Here is a 23,320-nt window from a genome sequence, read left to right on the forward strand (position 1 = left end):
ATTGAAGTGTACATGAATGGGGTGGTTTAAATGGGGGACCCATGAGTCTGGTGAGCACAATGTTAAGGTTCCATGATGCTACAGGAGGGACCCTAGGTGGAATTACACATTAAGACCTCCCATTAATGCCTTAATGACAGGTAATTTGAACATGAAACTATGCTGTCTGTTCTGTAGATATGCAGCTATAACTATGAGTTGTAGATGAATGGAGGTATATGCTAGATTTGCTTTTTGTAAATGGAGCACATAAATACTTTCTCGTGCATTACCTTTCATTGGGGTCAACGTGTTTAGGTATGCTGTAGCAAACAAAGTATTTGCATTTTGCAGCATAACAAGTTCTAGTAATAGGTCTATGTGCTTTCTTGAGAATGTCCATACATTCTCCAGTCAAGTCAAACTGTATGATTTCAGGAGCCATATCACAAGGTTGAGTGACTTGGAATCCCGATGTCGGATTTGTCCTTGATTGTGTGTGAGAAGGTCCAGTCTATTGGGCAGCTTCCCGTGGGTACTACTGAGAGATCCAGGAGTGTGGTGAACCACAAGGATGATGGTGAGAGATGTTTGCCTGATCTTCCGAACCAGAAATGGAATGAGAGGGAGAGGTGGAAAAGCGTAGGCAAATATCCCTGCCCAACTCATCCATAGAGTGTTGCCCTTGGGTAGAGGGTGTGGGTATCTGGAGACAAAGCTTGGGCATTTTACTTTTTCTGCTGTGGCAAAACGGTATATGTGAGGAGTTCCACACTTTGAGGTATGACTGAAGGACTTGGTGGGTGGCTCTCCCACTCATGGACTTGTTGCTGCATCCTGCTGAGTAGATCTGCAAAGTCGCTGTCTGTGCCAGACAGGTACTTCACCACAAGGTGAATGTGGTGAAGTGCCCACTTCCATATGGGCCGAGAGACTTGTGAGAGCTGAGAAGACTGTTTCCTCCCTACCCCACTGTTTCTGTAAGTAATACATGACTGTCACAATGTCCATGCGCACTAAGACAACCTTGTGAGAGAGGTGGGAAAGTAATACTTTGTGTAGGGTCTGGAGATTGGCCCTGTACTGTCAGGTCTTGAAGGTGAGCATCCCAAGCAGTAAGTGATGTGCCTGGGGTCAATGTGGCTTGAGGCACACAGTTTAGAAAAGTCTGGCAGCCTATCAACACTAGATTTTCCAGGTGACACTGCGATTGAGACCATTGGCGAGAGAAACACTCTTGGAGGGGACGCATGTGTACTCTGGCATGTGGAAAAATTGTGAAATATGAAGCCATCATCCCCAACAGATGTATAATGGTATGAACTCATAATGACCAGTGTCCAGCACATGTACTCAGTTGGTGCCCTGTTCACTTACTATGTCTAAACATTGACAAAGAAATAGCAGGGGCGGATCTGCCTATGCAGATATGTCCTCACCTGTTATAATGCACCCTGCTTTAGGGCTGTAGGTCTTCTGTGGGGGTGACTTACAAATATCACATGCAGGGGTAGGGGACCTAGATCATGGGGATCTGTGACAGGTTGTGTTTTCAATTTTGTCTGCACCAAGACACGCAGCCTGCAAAGGCAGCACTGTGACTCTTTGGTGCGAGGTCTCGGAGGGTGGCACAATTCGTGCTGCAGCTCCTAGGCACCTTCTTTAGTACCCCAGGGGTGACTTTTGAGGCAGTATGGAGTCTCTGCCAGCAGCAAGAGCATTGATGAAGTATTTCTCGCATCTAGTATGTTGCTTTGAGATATAAAGGTGAGGAATCTGGGGCTAGAAAGAAGCTGTATGTGCCTCAACACAATGCAGCATTCCATATACCTAACATTAACACACACTCTGCAGTTAGGACATGACTGACACTATTGCAGAACACAACCCAGTACTTTGCATCATAGATGCAGGGTACACTACCATCCACAGAGCCTGGATGTCATCATCGGACAATCACTGCAGACGCAAAACAGGAGGGAGAGTACCCATTATCTACAAAACCTACTGCTCAAGCACCTGCAGCGACCAAACAATGCACAACTCATTCATACCTTCTAGTACTTTGCTTTCAGTGTTTGACAGCCTCCTTCTTTCTAATCTACAAGGAGAAATGTATTCATAGTTTGCTGCTGAATAAGAGCCATGAATGCTAAAAGTCTTGTATTGGTGACAGGCATGAGAGGTTTTCCTGTGTGGGCTCACACAAAAATTAGCACCTTGCAATAACTGCATGTTTTAAACCCTTAAGTACACTGTGAAGAAGGTGAAGCCAAATGTTAGGGATCCACACATACTACTTAGCAGAATGTAAATTCTTCAAAAATGAAAATAGGGACAAGCACTTGCAGCCCATGAGCAATGTGTAGCACATTCCGTCTTAGGAGCTAGATAGAAGTAACCAACAAGGAAGTGCATTACTGAGGCAGATTATGTCAATGGACTAGGCATCTGTTCAACCAATCTTTTAATGTATTTTGAAAAAGAACTCTGGGCCCTCTTGATACCAAGTCCAACCTTTCACCTCAGTAAAGGAAGGTCAGGTGTAAGAGGTCAGTCAACATGGCTGCTGATGTAGGGGACTTGAAATGCAGATGTTAAATCTTTGGTGTTTCTTCAAACTCCTGAGTCCATGCTTCAGAAAACTTCTATTATCAGCTCAATGTGTTTCAAAATCAAATTGGGTTCACCAACAGATATTAATTTTAATCAATCAATAAAAATGTAAATATTACAAACTATTTTTGCAGTCTATTTTCAGTGCATTACAACCGACAGGACTACATCCATAAACCTCATATTCATTGTTATTCTTGCTCTTTGTTTGAACTTAACATAAAACCCTGCTTAGACGTGTTAACTAAACTTGCGACTAAAGAATCAAAGATGGAATACTCTTTGTGGAAAATGTATTTGTATGCATATTGAATTTCCTTATGATGTTTTAATACACAAAGCTCAAAGGAGCCTTTCCAAAGCCATCAGAAATTACACAAGGGATGAACAGATGACTGGAGGGAGAGTAACAATTTTAACTTCTGCAGTGTAAAAATCTGTGTTACTATATCTTTATTGCTTCTGATGCGATACAATACAGTTTAGCAACAAGAATATTTAGGTACAAACATAGTAGAAAAGGAGGAACAACAATAAAAAGAAAAGGAAAGACAAAACATTGTTCAGGTGAGGGAGTCAGTCAATGGTGTTCCCTCCTTGTCACAATGGTAGAATACAACTTCTCCTGGGAAACCTTGGGCAGAAGAGAAATAACAAGATCATCTGGTTTACACATCGGAGTGCCACCGATCACTTTTATGGGATGAAGGGCAAATATGTGCCACCCATCTGCTTCTCGGAACAGGTACCAAAAGCCAACAATTTGCCTCCCACTGCTTGCGTACAACACCCAACTTGTATTTACAGCTCACTTGATAGTGGAATAGAGAAATGATCAGGCAGGCCCATACTCTGCATCTGTTGCTCCTGATGAGCCCAAAAACCCTATGTAACTCACCTTTCCTGATTCGATCGGGATTGAGCCTTCCTACAACACCCTAGCTGGCACTTCATATGTTTTTAATTGTGTTTGCTTTTCCCATGCTGCATAATTTGTAACTTACATGCATACTGAGCTCAGTTGTATGTCTAAAGAGATCCATGGTTTCATAACTGCCCACTGCTTCTGCAATAAGAGCCTATAGAATAGCAAAAGAAAAGAGACAATTAATACAGTATTCCACCTAATATTTCAAGTATGCAGTAAATGTACAAAGCTCTCTTAAAGTAATATGAACATTTATAGAAGACAAGGGGTAAAGTTAATGGCATAGCAACTAGGGTGCTCCGATCCCTTCAATACTTTCAATGATATGCCTGGGATATCCGAAATTATTGGATGTGACCAACTGAGGTGTGTAGCACTTTCCAAAAAGGGAAGACCTGGGCAAGGTAGTGACCAAGCAAAAACTGAAGGTACACACATACACGCACACTCACTCACTCAATACCCTTCCCATCATCCCTTTCTCCACTTCCAAGAATAAACTGTTTGACAGGGGCTGGAAGTAGAGGCATAATAACTACAACACATACCATTTTTTCACACACCTGTAAAATGAGGTCTTGGGCGTTTGTATCTTTTATATATTCACAGATTTATTGAATAATTCCTAAAGTTAGACCTGATGTTCTCCAACAAAATAATTGGACAATGAGACTGGATTGCACAGGTCCTACACTAGACCTATTTTCAATTGGCTGAGGCGCTAACATTTGTCCAGATTCTCCTGCCTCTGCAGGCCTTTAATGTGACTCTATCCCAAGAATACTACCTTAGCTAGAATGTGAGCATATAACACATAAAAATACCTCCTAAATCTATAACAGTTACCAATAACAGAGTAATACATTTACAGGTAAGACACTAATTTGTCATCAGGGATGTGGGTGAAGAGGTGTTTGGTCAACTAAAACAAGTTACTTACCTTTGGTAATGCTTTTCTGGTGGAGACTATCTAAATTCATATTCCTCACATTGCGAGTATCCCCAGACGCCAGACTGGATTCGGAAACTTTTGCTAGCAATTCCCTCGAGCACCAGCAGGTTGCGTCATGAGACTCCATGTTGGATCTGTCCTGCCACGGATGTGATGTCGTAACCAAATATTAGTGCCGCCACACCTGCTGGCATCAGTTTGTTTTGCTCTCTGTCCATGGCATTGGACACAGAGCCACTGAACTAGAAGAGTGCAAACTTTCACATTTGAGATCCTAATAGTACACTAAGTGAGCCAATTTTACAGAATGGGGGGAAGAGTGGGTTAGTGAAGAATCTGCAGTCAGATAAGAGTCTCCACCAGAAAAAGCATTACCAAAGGTAGGTAACTTGTTCTTCTGATAGAGACATCCGACCACAGAATCCTCTCCTTGTAAATAGATACCAATGAAGTATCTTCCCCGCTTGAGTGTCCGTGGAATGGCAGAGAACAAGAAATATTCCAGAAAAAATAAGGAGAAGTGCCTGTCCCACAGGACCTAACTGTCCAGGGAGTCGCGTTTCGTGAACATGTGAAGGAATGCCCAAATAGCTGATATGTCACGTGCTGATGCAGTAGTAACAGCTTTTACTATGGCGGAATGAGCACAATCTTTCTGGGGATGCGTTTTAGCCTGCCCATATCAGATTATGATACATAATACAATCCATCAAGAAATGGCTCTCTTTTGCACCACTTTGCCGTTTGAGGTCCAGAGAACCTAACCAAGGGTTTGGCATCCTGTCTGTGGTCTCTGGTCCTGTCAATGTAGAAACTCAGGTACTTCTTGGGGTCGAGACAGTGAGCCCCTTTTCCTCCTTGCAGGGATGGAGCGGTATATAAAAGGTAGGCAAAGTGATGGATTGCCTATGTGGAAGGGAGTTACTATATTTGACAGGAATGTGCTTTTGTGCAGAGAGCCAGCTTGTCTGGGAAATACAAAATGAATGCTTATACTACAGTGTCTGCAGTTTATGGACTCGCCTCAAATGTTATTGCGATGAGGAATGCAGTGTAGACAGTGATCAAATGGATACAACACTGATTCTAAATGAGTGTCCATCAGGTAACTAAGGACCAAATTAAGGTCCTACTGTGGCATGACAAATGGTGCTGGTAGAAACATATTGATTAGCCCCTTCAAAAAAGGCATCACAACTAGTGACCTGAAGAGGAATGGATGATCTGGAACTTAAGACTGGCACTTAAATGCTGGATGTTATGAGGGGTACACCACACAACAAATTTCTGCTAGCGTATACAGTGTTGGTGGATGGTTTCTTTGCTACCAAGTTAACACCAACCACTTTTAAGGAAAGAAGAAAGCCATCTGTCACCACTTAATTTCCACACATGGAGGAATAGATTGTTCAGGCGTGGGTGGAGAACTCAGGCTTGCTGCTGCAACAGGAGGTCTTCCCGAAGGGGCAGACAGATCGTGGGAATTGAGTCCATGGCCAGAGGTTCTGAGTACCACATTCTCCTTGCCCAGTGGGAGCCACAAGGATGACTTGGGCCCAGTATTTATTAATTTTTTTCAGTACTCTGGGCAGGAGAGGAAGGGGCAGAAATGTGTACAGGAGTTCAAATTCCTAATAAAGACAGGAAGGCGTGTCTGCAGTGAGAAGTGTCTATCAGAAAGATTGTTCAGGTCTGTCAGTCCCACTTAGATGACCGCAGTGTATTCAAATGTAGGCAATAACGCTACTAAACACTTTAGATGATCTTTGTGGGGTAGTTTTTTTACTGATTTTAAACAAACCACAAAGTAACTGCCTCTTGGGGGTGTGATAGTCAAATATTATGCAGTTAGGTATTGGTTATGGTAGGTGTTGCTACTGCTTGACTTTGTCTAGCCATGCAAGTCATAGCTTAGCTACAGCCATACAATAAGCTCAGTGGTGGGGAATTCACAACATTATCTTTACGCTGCAGCCTTTACCATGTGGTACCTTTACTAATCCTAGGCAATTCTGGGTGGGCAAAAATTTTTAAAAAATGTTTTAATGCCGCGGATACCCTGGTACTCTTGAAGCACCCAGCACAGCTCTCCTGCAAGGTTCTACAGCACTCCTGTGGGAATTCCTACACAAGCATCACCCCACAGGTTCTGCAGTACCATGCAAGCTTTATTGTAGGACCACGCTACTGGGGTACCATGGAAGTGAAGCATGAAAGTCAGTACCATCAGAATACCAAAGTCCCAGGAAAAAATTGGATATTATATGACTCATAACATGCTAATGGGCATCACTGATGACATCTCAAATTACATCATTCAGCCTTTGCTACAGTGTCTGATAGGATTTTTTTTAAATTAAAGTAGTTCAACACGCTACAATGGTGGCCAACTCTGTACTGGCCTTAACAGATTAATACTTTTGAAAACTTCACATGACTACCAATTTAAGGTAAATTTGGGTGAGGGGGCAAGGCTGGAGGTCACACAAGATGGCCGCTGCTCTTTAGAGCTCCGTGAGGCTTCTGCACTTCCTGAGTCATTTGTGTTTCACTCCTAAGCCTCTGCACAAACCTAAACTTTCACAGAGATGTTTCTATTTGACTTTTAACTGCTTGCCTGGATGTGATTCTACAAATCTGGTTTCCTCCCCAATGGAATATTTATTACCTTCTGACAGCCAGCTGAACTTTTGACCTCTCTCTTCAAATACATTTAGCTGAGGTTTTCAACTTTCAGTATTCACTGGCAGCTCTGGTCAAGGAGCTCTTTCAAACTGCTCTTCATAACATGGTAAATGCTTTCCTTTGACGGAGGGGATTTTATTCCTTTTCAGAAGGTTCCCTTAAAACTAGTCACCAATTGTTTGACTATGTGCAGTAAAGTGCTTAGCTCTTGTGGTATTCTGTCATTCCTGTTATGAGAGAATAATTTAGGATTTTCTATTTATATGTATTTTTTATTATATTTTGCTCTGTTGTTGGAAACTTCTGGCAGCAGCTTCTCATCGTAATATAATTTCATCAACACCTCACATTGCTGGCTTCCTATTACCAAATTGCTGCTGGCTTTTATGGGGAGACCACATAATTCTCAGAGTTGCCTGTCATCTTTCTCCAAGTCTAATAATCCTCTCTGAGTGGTGCGCACACATATAACTAAATCTTCTCTACCATCAGCTTTAACAATGGATAGTGCTGCAGTCTTTTTAAAGGATAGCGCCTCTTCATCTCATGCTTCTGGCGCAATTGCGAAAAAAACATCTAACACCTCCTCCGTCAAGCGCCCAAAAAAAGACCTTGATTCTCCCTCAAAATCACCTACACATCTTACTCTAGATGATGCCATGGAGGAATTGTGTGCACTAAAGCCCTTTATGATGGACACTAATGCCTCTTTGCCATGTATTGAGGAGCAATGGTCCCAACACGAACAACTAATTTGTACTCTGGAACAGAGAGTCAGTAACCTTGAAAATTTTAACACTGTCAATACTCAGATCTCTAAAGACATAGCTCAACTTAAAAGGCTTACTGAAAAATTAGAAAACAGAAATAGGAGAAATAATCTTCGCCTTTTTGGGATTCCAGAAGGTTCGGAAAGCTCCAACATGATTGCATTCCTTCAAACAGCAATACCTTCAATTCTATGCTTGCCTCCTACCTCTCCCCTCTCTATCCAACGGGCACATCGTTTAGGTCCACAGACTTCAATTGGCCCTCGTGCACATCCTAGAGGAATTATTATTCTCTTTCTCTAATTTACTGACTTTATGCAAATACTCTTGGAAGCTAAAAAGATGGGCTCCTTGCAATGGTCAGGTCATAAAGTGTTTTTCACACAAGACTTCTCTCCTGCTACAGCTGCACGCCGCAAACAGTTTTTGGACTTACGTCCACAACTCAAATCCTTAAATATTCGATATGGTCTTCTTCACCCATGCCTTTTCAAAATTACATTCAAGGACAAATCTTACTCGTTTGAGGAACCTTCAGCACTACAAACGTTTATTAACCAACACAAAACAGAAACAATGGAACTAGGAGCATCTGCAATTACTTGAAGATATAATTAGTAATGGTTATGTTTAATATGTTTATCCATGGTTTTCCTTCTCTGCATCTTCTTATTTTTATATATATATATATATATATATATATATATATATTTATTTTTTTAGATAGTGTTCTTTGTGCAATCCTCATGTTCCTTTCCCAACCGTATCCCTTTCTCACCATCCAAACTGTTCTCCTACACGTTCTACTGGTAAGCTTTGATTTTTATTGTTTTTCATGTCACAGTCCTTTCCTGTAGTTATTACGTTATTTGGTCTCCTGAATGGTACATTTTTCGTTTGTATTATTTCGTATTTTTTTCTTCCATGAAACTCGCCTTCATATGTTTTAATATCTAATATCACTTTTCTTGTGCTGAAGCCACTCTTGCCTGTCTTTTCAGGTTCTCCGTTGTCCCTTTACCTTTCGGGGTGTTCACTTCCTATCTTGTTTTCTTTAGCTTTTGTGGACTTTAGTCCCTGTATTGCCACATCCATGTAAATACAACTTCTGGAGATCATCTTCCTCCTTTTCTTTTTCTTTACCATCTTGTTTCTTTCCCATTTCTTTGCTTTTGCAAAATTGATATGCCTAGTTTTTTCTTTGTTACAGCAGTTGTTTATTAATACTTCTTGTTATGCAACTTAGAACTGTTACCTGGAATGTTAAGGGGCTTAAACACCCCATTAAACATCAGCGTGTCTGATCTCACCTAGCTCGTTTGAAATGCCACATTGCTTTGTTGCAAGAGACTGACCTCAACAACTCTGAGGCAATTCAGATTAAAAAACAATGGGTGGGGGACATATTCTATTTCCCTTCCATCACAAACAAAACTGGGGTAATTATACTCTGTCATAAATCTCTCAAACCTACCATACTTTCACAGCATCAAGATACAGAAGGTCGCTGGGTACTTGTTACATTTACAATTGACAATATTTCTCTTACTATCCTAAATATATACGGCCCCACACATCCAGATCCACATTTTTGGAAGAATCTTTCACATATTGTCTCTGAACATTCTTCAAACAATTTACTAATAGGTGGTGACTGCAACCAAATTCTCAATCCATTTTTGGACAGACGTTCCACGTCACGTCTCATTCCACATGCCTCCCCCAAAGCTTTTAAAAACTTTATTTTACAGCATTCTCTCTCTGATTCCTGGAGAGTATGCAATCCCGACCTCTTGGAATACTCTTTTTATTCTCCTACCCAGCATTCCGATTCTATGCTTGATTGTATCTTTCAGAGTAAAGGTTTATTGCAACATATGGTCAACTCTGAAATCGGTGCTATTTTGATCTCGGATCACGCACCTGTGATTACTGACTGTGATTACTATCTTTTTCTCAATGGTTCTAAACCATCTTCATGGAGGTTTAATAACTCTCTACTTTCAGATGCTACTTTTATCGCTTCCTACAGTAAGTTTATAGAAGAATACTTTAACATCAACGATAGTGACCAACTATCATTTCATTTTGTGTGGGATGCATTCAAAGCAGCATATAGGGGTTTCATCATAAGTTACGCTCACTCAAAAAAAAAAGTCTGCTCAACAAAAATCGACTTCCATCCTTGAAAATATAAAGTCCCTAGAACATGAATACTATACTCACAAAACTAGTAAATCACATCTTGAAGCACTAGTCTCAGCTAAAATGGAGTTTAACCAATATACCACTGAACAAGCATGCGGCACCCCCCTGAAAATAAATGCCAGATATTATGGTGGTAACAATAAAGCTGGTTCTCTTCTAGCTCGATATTTGAAACAAACAAAAGAAAAAACAACTATTAAATCTATCACAGATAACAATGGCGTTAAACAATTTAGAGATAAAGATATAGCATCGTGTTTCGCTTCTTCCTATAAGGACCTGTACACTCCAGAACACATACCAACAGCAGAATCTCTCAACCAATATTTCTCTAATCTCAAACAAAGAGACCCATTGCAGATTGACCTCTCATCTTTAGACCAACCCCTACAACTTACCGAACTATATACAGCTTTACAATCACTCCCCAAGGGTACTGCTCCAGGCCCAGATGGCTTCACAGTAGAATTCTTTATTCAGTTTGCTAAGTCTCTATTCCCCAAACTCTTTCAATTACTTAATCACTTTATAATGTCAGGTTCTGCATCTGGCTCATTTACGGAGGCCATGATTTGTCTTAGTCGCAAAAAAGATCGAGATGCGACTGACTGTAAAAATGTTAGACCCATATCTTTAATTAATACTGATTGTAAACTCTATGCCAAAGTTTTAGCTCTCCGTTTACTCCCATATATACCTGACCTTATTGATTCTCATCAATCTGGTTTTATCCCTAATAGAAATGTAGCAGATAATTCCCGTACTTTTTAAAATATTATTAACAAGGCATCTTAACTTAAGATTCCTCTGGCAGCTTTATCATTGGGTGCGGAAAAGGCCTTTGATAGGGTCTACTGGGGTTTCTTGTCGAAAGCATTGGAATGGCATGGATTAGGTACTAAATTCCATCATTTTATATCCATTCTTTATTCCCCACCATGTTCCTCGGTTATAACAAATGGTATCCAATCACCTTTTTTCCCTCTTAAAAGAGGTACTCGTCAGCGATGCCCATTATTTCCTTTACTATTTATTTTGGCTCTCAAACCTTTTCTATACCAATTAAAAATGTCTGAACAATTTACGGGGTTTCAAATTAATAATGCACACATCAAATTTATGGCATATGCTGATGATATTCTTTTGTTCATGTCTCACCCGGACACTTCTCTTCCTGCATTCCTACATGAGCTCAACTTATATTCTGATGTATCTGGCTATAAACTTATTAGAGACAAAACAGCGTTCTTACCACTTAATGTTCATTGCACTGGCTCTGTATTCCTTAATGCAGGATTATCTTGGAATTCTTCTAAGATTAAATGCCTGGGGGTTATGTGCTGCACTACTCTCAAGGATACATTAAGGACTAATTTAGAAATCTTATCTGCAAAGCTTGTAGATCTCACACAGAAATAGTCTCAGTTATATCTCACGTGGACACCATTAAGATGATGCTTCTCCCTATCATTAACTTCTTCCTTATGATGCTTCCTATTAAGATACCTAAACTATTTTTTAGTTCAATTGATAAAATTCTATCCAAGTTCCTGTGGAATGATAAACAAACCTGAATCTCTCTCTCGAAATTAAAACTTCCTAAAGTACAAGGTGGAGTTAATTTCCCTGACTTTATAAGCAAATACATCCCTATTGATCTAAACTCAATGATGCCCCTCAAAAGCTATGGTTCTATTTGGAAGAAACATTTATTTCTCCCTTTTCCAATAAACACATTATATTTATGTCTAACCCCCCAAAATTCTGGTTGCCCAGCACTGTCTCCCATTCAGTCAACTTACTGAAACCTTTTTTTATTTTGCATCTTAGCCCCATTAATCAATTCTTGAACAGTCCTATTTGGCACAATAGTTCGCTTAGGAAACAAGGTAAAACCTTGTGTTGAAAGGCTTGGATGACTAAAGGTATTCTTCTCATTTCCCAATTATATCATAAAGACTATCATCCTTTTTACTACTCTCTCAGCAATTTATAATCTCCCTATTCACATGAAATCCCAATATATCATTCTTTCTACTCTAGTTCAAGAGGCCCTAAATAAACTTATACATCATAATCATTCTTCTCTTGCATCATCTCCACACCGGATTGTAACTTCTAATTATCCTAGGGCAGCTGGAATTTATAAACTTTTAAGAACGTCTGTTTCACCTAGACTCAAATCACCTATTGAGACATTGTGAAAATCAGATCTTGGGGGTGTTTGGCCAACTTCTTTATGGGATAGAATATGGTATCAGATACATTCCACTGCACGCACTGCAAGCCTCACACAGACCCTATATTTTTTTTATAATAGACTTTTCTACACTCCTGTACGCCTTTACAAACTCAAACTTGCACAAAATGATAATTGTTGGTGCTGCCACACTCAGCAGGGTACTGACTTTCACATGTTTTTTTCCTGTCCATCCCTATGTACTTTTTGGTCCTCAATATGGTCTCGCATTTCAGCAATAGCTCAGATCTCCTTACCAATGTCATCTGAATTACTGTTTTTGGGTGGCATACACGACATCTGGAGTTCAGTCAGGCCTCTTGGCAAATTGGTGGACCTTTCGCTTTCTATTGCAATCTCTATTATTACTTCTAACTGGAAATCTTCAGAGATCATTTCTCTCAGACAGTGGTGGAATTCTGTATGTTATCATCATAGACTTGACAGCTACAAGCTTGATTCAACAGGAACTTTCTTCAAACATCATCAGCTATGGTTGCCATTAAGTAACTATCTCTCACGCACTGCGAAGGAAATTGATTTTTCTCCTCCTTTTTAAAAAAATTTCAATATATTTCCTGTTTTTCTTCTTATATATACTTAATTCATCTTACATTCGCTGTAACTAATGTCTATTACCTCTCTTTCCACATGGCTATCACTTGATTCCCTTTTCTATCCCTATAGCTCCTCTCCCTCTCTCTTTCTTCAAACTTGGAGTCTTTGATACTATATTGCTGTATATGCCTAATTTATGTACATGTTTAATATGCATTTATAAGTACAATATTCCTTATGCATATATATTCACAACTGCATATCTCTGTCCTGGCAATGTTAAGTTAATGTTCTTGTATTTGACTCAATAAAAAACATCTTTAAAAAAAAAAAAAAAAAAAAAAAGGTAAAGAGGTTAACGTAGGCATGTGCAATTGAAAAGCCATCTTTGGCCAGCCCATATGAATGACACTCCATTCTTAGGAAAAATACCCTACACACATTTCTAAGATGGGGACAATGGAATACACCCTTACAGCCATAGTTACAATGTCATTGTGAAACCACCTCTAACTGCGATACTGCAACATTCTTCAACAATCTGCAATGCCAAAAAATCTTTGGTGAGTTCTGGAAATAACCATTCACACCTTTTAAATATCTGTCCTACATAGAATTTGTCTACGGGTCTGTATTAATTTTTTTTACAATGCACACATGCCTAGATATCCACTGGTGGATAATCTGCTGTTAAAAGAAGCTTTAGTCTTTCTCACACATTTTTTGGAACAGTCTTTGGCTTTAAGCCACAATCTGCCTTGAAATATACCCCTGCAATCCACATCAGGGAAGTTCAGCGTTTAACCTGTTTAACATGGAGTAATATTTGCACCCTAAATTTTAGTGATTTGAAAACAATTACCATGTAACTTTCATCATGCACAACTACACTTGTTTTCAGGACCTGTATCGTTTCCATGTGTGCACCCAGAGGTAGTCATAAAAGAAACTTTATGCTGTATACAGCTATAGTGTTATCAGTGATATCATCAATTAGGTCATCTGATATGTTATCAATTATGTCATGAGTGATGTAATGTATGTGGTGACAAGTAGTGCATAGCATGTGTGCAAGGTATAGTTAACTCAGTAAACTATAACTGATGAATTTCAGTTTATTTGGGGGGTGTATGTTATTTCTATGCTTAACTGTAACCTCACTGTAACGTTTGTTTTTTTCTCCAGTGAATATGTATACATGCAGACATTATATGTGTGTGTGTTAAGGTCAACAAATTGTATTATATGAGTTGTAATGTACCACATTACAAAACTACAAAGGTCTGCACGGTAATGACGAATATTAATGGCATTCGTATAACCCATGCCTAAGACATGTTTTTGGGGTCAAAGACAACTAATGTTCATGTTATTTGTGTTCACTGGACAAGTAGGCCAATCCTCAGTAGCACAAATCTTTTTATTTCACATTTCTAGTACCTCAGAACAGGTCTGTGAAGAGGATTGTCAGCAAACAAAGCAAGATTTGTACCCATATTTATATGTAATTCAAAAATGTATATATAGTTCACTAGAACAGTTCCTTTACCATTAGGGTGAGCTACCTAGGAAAATGTAGTAAGCTGTAAGGTTAGCTTGCATTACTAACAGAGGATCAAATGTAAAAACGTGCATACATGCAAATGTAACAATTTAAGATTCTCTGAACGTTCCCCAATTATATGCAAAAACACACAGAAGGATGCAAAGACAGCAAGACACTCGAAGTAGCAGGGGGCATTTGATTCACACTTTTACCCTCAAAAGGCATTGTGAACTGAAGTGCTGCTTAGAGCTCCTGTATTCTTACAATCATACTGTACTCTGTCTGCCTTAATGGAATTTGTAGGGGCTGTACATGCAGCGTCTAGTGCAAGTGTCTCCAACCAGTCGAACAGGAGCTACCAGTAGGTCCCAGATACCTTCAGAGTAGCTCCTGGCCCCAAGTTTATTTTTATTTTTAAATAACCATAGGGTCACCTTTTCCAATTAAAGTTAAGGGAAGGCTGTGTTTATTTTACATGATTTATCATCAGGTTGCAGATAGCAGGGCCTGATAATGAGCAGTGCTCAGACTGATTTACGACCCAGGTGGCAGCTGGGGAACAGAGGTGAAAAACAGAAGTACTGATGTATTTAACACTTAAATAAAGGTCATTGTCAATTCAATTTTGGGGGTAAGTACAAAATGGTGATCCTGATTGTTGTTAAATGCAGGAAAATTAAAAGGAAAAGTTACCTTAATTATTAAAATACCTCTTCATTTTAATTTTCTGCCATTTCAAAGTTTAAAATTTACAAACAGAAGGCCTCTTGCTCCCAGTGTGCAGTAGACACTGTGCCACATGTATAACTGAAAAAAAAATTGTTTAAAAAAAAATTGTTTTATTTGTTTTATAACATGAAACAAAAACAAAGAAACAGAAAAAAATGTAGCAATACAGTATTTTTTTTTTTTAAATGGGAGAAATTTAAAGTGCACAAAATGTTTTACCATTTTTTTGCACTTCAAATTTCTCCCATTTAAAAAAATGGATGTATGCTTGTGCTATATATGTAACGGTGCCACATATGGTGAAAGGTGTGTCCTGTGCCGTAAGTACAAACAAAACAGACTCTCAGTCACCCATACACATATATTCCATTCATGATCACACGTTATTACTTCCCCCAAAGACCACCCTCTCACTGACGCACATGGCAGTCCTGTCATAGTGTCCCTAGCGAAAGTCTTTAGTTCAAACCATAGTCTTGGCTCTAAGGACAGTAGGCTTAAAGTTAATGAAGCTGGCCATGGGGGTATCTGGTAACAATGCACGAGTCGATCAGCCTTCAGTAGCTCGCTATGATTTTCACTGATCAGAAGTAAGTCTCACTACAGAAAAGGTTGGAGACCCCTGGTCTAGTGAGAGGAATCGTCCTGCTAGCAATCTGTCAAGCTGGGGTTGGCATATAACCTGGAACTCACCACTCCCACCCACTCCCCTTTTTTGGAGACAGAGCAATTAGACCTCACACCGTCCCCCCCCCCCCTTCCTGTGTTACTTCAGGTCAATTTAGAGGCTGACGCTGCAAGAGATAGGGGGAAGAGACTGTAGCTCTGGCAAAGCAAAACAGCCAAAACTTGTTAAAGCTCATTTATCAACTCGGGATGGGGAGGGGGTGGTAGGAGATGAGGTATCTTCAAAAACGGTCAACCCAGGGAATTGCAAAGATGACACAGAACATCTACAAGGCACAAAGAGAGCAGGGAGTCCTAAAACAAGCACTAGTAGCTCAGTGGAAGAGTCTTTGGATTTAATGTGCCTCCAAACTACCTGTGGGAGTTTGCCATCATCCAAGCTTCAGTCTGGAGCTTCAAACTCTTTGGAACAGACTGCACTGGTTAATGCACTGTCAGCAGTGTCAGTACAAGACCAGATTTATCTGGCTACATCTGGGCAAAGTGAGGCCTTCTATAGCTCAGTTTCAGCTCAAGAAATGCCGGGGAACATGGGAGGGAACCACTGTATCCTTTATTTGGCCTGAAATCATTGGCTACTACTGGTGCGAAAGAAATGGAGAAAAAAGGCTCAACATGGGTTGCACAAGGAGGTGTTGGGTTGCACAAGGAGGTGTTGGGCGCACAGTCACTGGAGTTTCCTGAGGAACCACAGGTTTATGCATCAAAGGAAAGCCGGACAATATCTTTAATCCAGCCTATGATAACAGATGCTGCGACGCCAGTAACAAATAAATTCACGAGGTTAACAACTGCACCAGAAGGGAATATTCAGATGGTGAGGGGTCTGCTTCAGCAGATATTAGATGAGCTATGCGTAATTCAATCTGAACATACTAAAGCACGCTCTGAAATACAGGCTCAGCTAAGTAATATGAACGCTAACTTACTACGAATTAATTCCAAGTTGATCACTGCAGAACAGTAAATGTCTGATTTTGAAGATTTCCATAGAAGGGTTGAGTCTTTTGTAGTGAAGACCAAACGGGAACTTAAAGAGAGTCAGACTAAATTGAATGAGATGGAGAATAGATCCTGATGTACAGAGCAAGTTACTTACCTTCTATAACAAGTTATCTGGTAGATAAAGGATCTAGCCGCAGATTCTTTACTTTACAATCTTCCCCATGCACGAGCCTGGATCCAGAAATATTTTTCCCATAGCACGTCTGCATGTCAGATGTGACATTCGAGTCCGTATAACCCACCTGCAGAGGAGCCAACGTCAGTTTTCTGTCCTCAAACGAGGGGCCACATATAGAAACTGCCTAGAACAAAAGACACCCATGTGTCAAATAGTCACCGAATTCTTAATTCAAGGTTTTGCTTTCCATAATGAAATCTGAGATTAAAGAGGACTCCGTTCGCACAGCAGAGGGTTGTAAAGCAATCTGCGGCTAGATCCTCTCTCTACCAGATAATGCGTTATCGAAGCTAAGTAGCTTACTGATCTGATAGAGACATCTAGACGCAGATTCCTTACTTTAGAATCAGATACCAAAGTCATAATAACTCGAAGGAGGGACTGCGAACTGAGACTTTCAAAGAAGTTTTTAAGTCTCACAAAACCAGTCATGAACAAAAGATAAAGACCAGACAATCATAATAAATAAGGTGAGTAATAATATACTCTACAACATCAAAACCTGTGGAAAGAACCACAAGTAAATAGAACCATAAGGCATGAAAAACATACAAATAAGGACATCCATGTTAGTATGTCAAATGTGTGTCAGAAGTGAGCAACAATACTGAGTCTCTAACCAGAAGAAAACCAGTCTATTACAGAAGCAGCCTGTGCATTCATAATACTTCTGAGTGATCACATACTCTATACTGAAAGAACTATGTTAAGGACCACAGTAAGAAAAAGTCATACAAACTTTAAGAGAACGGAGGTAGCATCACTCATGATCAAGAACATTAAAAATGTGTCCCTAGAACAAAACTGGTCTAGAAAAATTAAAAGAAATCCAGGCATTATAATAATGTAGATGAGACCTAACATATTTCACAATGCAAAAATTGCTAGAGCAACCACGGATAACAAGTCACATATTAAAAAAAAATATGGAATAAAGAAAATCCATGTTAATGTGACCAATCGGTGTTAGAGGCGAACTAACAAAATGAATATTAAGCTACTTGCACCCTCAATTGGATGAAAAACCCATGCACAAACAACCCATCAATACTGTGGAAAGGACCACAGCAATGACATCCTACAGACAAATAACTCATGACCGTAGGGCAGTATTGCTATATGAGCTAACAAAGATAAATCTATTTGTTCTTATATGTAGACCGTAACTGCATGTCCGAGCTTGTTGGAACACAGAACAGCATAACGTGCCACTGAGCGATACCTCTTACCATGTAAAGGTACGTCCTAACCAGGCCTACACTACAAGACACACATAGAATGTGTTTCTCTTGCAGGACAACAATAGCAACCATTTGGCAAATAATTATAATTTCCCAGGAAAAGTAGCTAGAGATGATAAAAACATCTTCAACATTGACACAGGACTATAAAAAACAAACGCCTATGTAGTAAAAAACAAATACATATTTCTCTTTATTTATATTAAATACATACATATATTATTTTTTTTAAAGGCTGAATAAAACAGCAATTATGAAAAAGGGGGCCTTGGTAGTGTGGTGGAATCTAAGGTGAGTATATGACTCTTATAATGAATAAGATTCATCTACAGATGACCTAGGAAAGGTGTCAATGATGCAAAAAACAGAAAATGTACAAGATTCTGAAATAATGAGAAACCATCCGATTTTGAATATTCCATCTTATGACAACACCTCTAAGAGTGTGAACCCAACCTACAACAACTAGAGTCTGGTAACAATGAAAACAGTTGTACCTAGATGAGGTACTAACATCTAAACTCCTCAAGCACAAACAGATATAAATATCTTCATAGAGAAAAAGTACCACTGAAGAGGGTGAAAACCCTTCCGAAAAGAATGAAGCCTTGAATGGAAATACAAAAGAGCAGAACAACTCCTAAAGAGCCATTAACATTAATTATTTTATACAAGAGACTGAACAGAATCTAAAGAGAGCTACGTCTCAATGAAGACCCATGATAAACTGAAATAAGCCAGGAAAAGAAAAAAACAATTTTTAAGAACATGTCGACAACATGCAAATGTCTACACAAAAATGTAGAAAAATCGGCCTGAGGCTGGAGAAGAATCCAAGCTACTAGCCACAGCTAGGTCAGCTGGCCAGCTGTCCTCTCTATGAGGTCGATGAATATCCAACTCCTCTGCCACCTCTCCCCCATGTCCCTCAGAAGTATAAACATGAGGGGACTCTCCAGAATGTGGAGGAAGAGCAGGGATAACCGGCATGACTTGTGCTGTACCGGACGTCTACCAGCACTGAGAAGGCGATTCCTCAATGTTATTCCGACATCAGATGAAGAGAGGGATTCGACTTCGATTGGCGCTGCCAGCAGAGTCAACTGATCAGATACCAGTGCTGAAGGTGGAAACCCTGAAGGGCTGTGTACTGATGCCGTAACTGCTTTGTCAACTGACACTGAAGGCCTAAGTGAAGCAGAGGGTGAACCCGCCGGCATGGACACAGTCAAGGCACTTTGCACCTCCTCGGGACCCACATGTCCTCCAGAGGAAGGTGATTCACCAAAGACAGTGTGAAGGGAAGTATCTGGTTTAGAGTTGCACCATCTCCTGGAAGGGGAGGGAGACGAGGGGTAGACTCTGACCTCAACTTGTCAACCCTGGAATAATGGGAGGCTGTACGTGGTGAAGGGGGGCAACTTCTGTGACTTTGACCCATTGCGTCAAGGCTTACCTCTTGAAGGTGACTGAGAATGGCATCCATGAGAAAGATTTCTTGAACTGGCCCGCAAACTTATGTCAATAATAGAAGGTGACCTTGGTTGACAGGAAGACCAGGAAGGCTTTGACATCCCTGCCGTGCAACCCGTGCAACACTTCTCTGCATTTGCCAAGGTTTGCTGGTGGTCCTGCTGACCACCGACCCCTCTGCAATTCGACAACCGGCATGGGACAGCTCGTCGATTACTCCTGGGATCCTCCTGCATTGCCTGGACTCCACAGCTGCACTTCTTCGCCCACCGTCCTACAGGAAGCATCACTGAGAAGGGTGGGCATTGCCCTTCTGTGCCGCCTGGGCACCTCCAGGTGGTCTGGACTGTGTATCCCCTCTTTACTTAGTTCCTCTTGTTCCGGAAGCCATGCCTAGGTTCCACCGACCTGGTTGACGGGTCACAACAGCAGCTGGACAATAGAGTTCCTCATTGACTTCAGCAGGAGGTTCCAAGACAACTTCACCCCTATGCACCTGGACTCCCTGGTGTAGGTACTTCACTGTTCTGGGTATTCACAGGTGGGGGCACTATCCAACCTCCCTTGTCCCAACGGGTTTCCTCTGGGTCCTCTGGCAAGGGTCCTAAAACACAAAAATTCCATCTGCGACATCCCTATGTTAGCCTATGGACACTGACTGAGATTACTACTCTGCACACGGGCGTCTGGGGAACCCTATCCTTTTACCTTTGGAGTTTTAGTGCTTCCCCAGTCCCAAAGGTCTTTGGGTGGTAGCGTGGGTTGGAAGTAATTTTCACATTCCATTTTTTTTAGTATATGGTCTGCCCTTCCCCACTCCCCCCCATAGGGACCCATGTTATTTTATGCCTTTACTTATGTGATGCTAAGTATATTTTTGTATGTCCATCTCTCCGATTAGGAGATAGGCCAAAGTTAGTTCTAGAGTGTGTGTTACAATAAATATAATATTTTTTCTAATACTGGTGTGGTTCTTTCCTGTGTATATGTATCACTCACTGGCCTGTGGGGTATTTACAACCACTTTACAACCTCCTGGATAAGCCTTAGCTGCTCTTCACAGCTACGCTTATGAGAGCTCTGGTTATCTAGAGCTGCCTACACTATCACTAAGAATTGTCTGGGCTCAGTACAGGGTGCCTCACCTATAGGTGTACACCAAATACTGAGCCATCCTCCTACACACAGGACCCACAGGGTTTGAACCACAAAGACATTGACAGAAAAATAAAACATTGCTCCAACGACAAAAACATCGAAGTAGGCAGCAAGCGGCCCAAGTAACCGTTACCGGAAGCACAGTGCAAGCTTGGAAGAGAAGGAACTTACGTCGGGAGAAGCTTATTGACTCTACAGACGTCACATCTGGCAGACAATATCAATAAGGAGTCACGCGATGCCCTCTTCTGAAGCGCAGACGTGCTATGGGGAAAAAAGCTTCCGGATCCAGGCTCGCACCTGGGGAAGATTCTAAAGTAAGGAATCTGCGGCTAGTTGTCTCTATCAGGTAATTCGCATTTTGTAGGGATTCCAGAAGGACTTGAGACAGGGAAGGACCCTATTAAATTTATTGTAGATTTGATTCAAAAGCATATCCTCCCAGGCGACCAAGTCAAGTCTTAGGATTTTTTAATAATGCGTGCTCATTGTGTCCCCTCCTTCCAGCCAGTTAACTGTATGTATCCTCGTATATTTTTTAGTACATTTTGGTGATTTTCATATAAAAGAACAAAGTCTCTCTGAAGCTATAAAATCAAAAGCCTTTCAGATAGGGTACAAAGACTGGTTTAACATCTACTCAGATATGTCTGCAGCAGCAGCCTGGTGCAGATGTGAATTCAAGACCATGATAGATCTTTTCAAGAAGCAAGGCTTGCAAGCAGCTTTGGTGCAGCAGTCCAAATTGAAAGTGCTGCTTAAAGATCAATTCCATGTGCTGGGCTCAATGGAACAAGCTGACGAAATACCACAGCAACAATGTCGTAAACACACAAATTATATGAATGAGACTATAGTTTTGATCATGTGTGTACTACTAAGGCTTCGGTAGTAGGGAAACTGGAAACCTGGTTCATTCATTTTGATGCATCATCAATTATGAACTTGCTTAGACGATGGCTTGCCCGGGGGGGGTGGGTTATTGACTGCCATTCCAGGACACTCGGCAAAGGAGAGAGTTTTAGTCGACCCTGGTGAGGGAGTCCAAGGCAGGCAAAACTTTCAAGAGGATTTTGCTATAGGGGAGGGAAAGAGGGGGTTGGGAGGGTCAGCGGGGTGGAGGGAGAGTTGGAATGGGAGGGGTTTAGGAGTGCACAGAGAACTAAAATAAGGGATATCAGCCTTTTTAGTAGACCATGGCAGTTAACAGAAGGAAGTGGAATACTCAGTACACAAGATGGCGCCTAGGCAGTTGATAATTATCCTGTGCAATGCCAATTCTTTTCATAATCGGGTAAAGGCAAGGGCGATGCTCGCTTGGTTCAAATCATTAGGGGCTAATATAATTCTACTTCAAGAGATGCATTTCAAGTATAAGACCCCCCTTTTGTGAGTTCAGGGGTTTGAGCAGCACACTCTTTTTGCATCTGCCAATGCAACTATCAAAGGGGTGGCTATTTTCATAGGAAAGAGGCTGCACTGAGTTATACTTAATGTACATAAGGATCCCAGTGAAAGGTGGATTTGGGTGAAAATAAAGAATTTTAATTTGGTCTCTAACTTAATACGCTTCTATGGACCTATTGAGGACTCACTACAGACCGTTGAATCTTTATATAACTATGCTATAAAATAATCTGGTCCTCTGATAATTGGAAGAGATTTTAACATCTTGCCAAATTCTGCTTTCAATTCTTCTACGTCTAATAAGCCTCAAAGTAAGCCTAAATTGATCAAGCTCTTGCACATTCTTATGCGTGATATTGCTTTGGTAGGCCCTGGCGGGCGATCATTCTCAGGGGATACCCTACACTTGCCAATCTCAAAGATTTAATTCATCTTCACATATTGATTTTTTCCTTGTATCTCATTCGCTTCAAAAGGCTCAGTCAGAGATACTACCTAATCCATTTTCGGACCAAATCTTTTTTTGACATACCATTGCTATGAGAACTCTAGATGGGTGTTGGATAAATCTTTACTAGCTAATAATCAATGGGTGACCCAAATGGGACAAACCTTAGAGGCCTTTTTAGAAAGCAGACACAGCTTTTGACTTTGCAGTTTAAGGGGCCCTGAAGGCTTTTTTTTTTTTTTTTTAAGAGAGAGAAGTCATAGCTTTACAGGCAGAAGCAAGGAAGCATGAGAAATGTACGGTCCAGTCTCTTCAAGCAGGACTGAACCATGTAGTAACGCTGCATCTAGCGTCTTCAACAAAAGGAAACTATATTCGCGGTAGCCCTATCTAAGCACAACCCTTCAGATATATTATTTCTCCAAGGAGATTTTAAACCATAACTTGATGCAAAAAATATACGAAGAAAAGGAGCAGACAGGTAGATACTGGGCAAGGTCAGCTAAGTGTAGA

General features: G+C 40.6%; 1 protein-coding gene across 4 annotated transcripts in view; it reads right to left on the minus strand.

Moving 5' to 3' along the window:
* SKIC3 (SKI3 subunit of superkiller complex) overlaps positions 1–23,320 on the minus strand; it is a 1,026,707-nt gene that overhangs the window by 560,081 nt on the left and 443,306 nt on the right. For all 4 annotated transcript variants that reach the window (XM_069225585.1, XM_069225575.1, XM_069225607.1 and 1 more), the window contains exon 25: positions 3,600–3,674. In XM_069225585.1, coding sequence (XP_069081686.1) covers positions 3,600–3,674 — 75 coding nt within the window. The remainder of the gene's footprint in view (positions 1–3,599; positions 3,675–23,320) is intronic.

Source organism: Pleurodeles waltl, chromosome 1_1 (genome assembly GCF_031143425.1).
Source record: "Pleurodeles waltl isolate 20211129_DDA chromosome 1_1, aPleWal1.hap1.20221129, whole genome shotgun sequence".
NCBI classification, from domain to species: Eukaryota; Metazoa; Chordata; class Amphibia; order Caudata; family Salamandridae; genus Pleurodeles; species Pleurodeles waltl.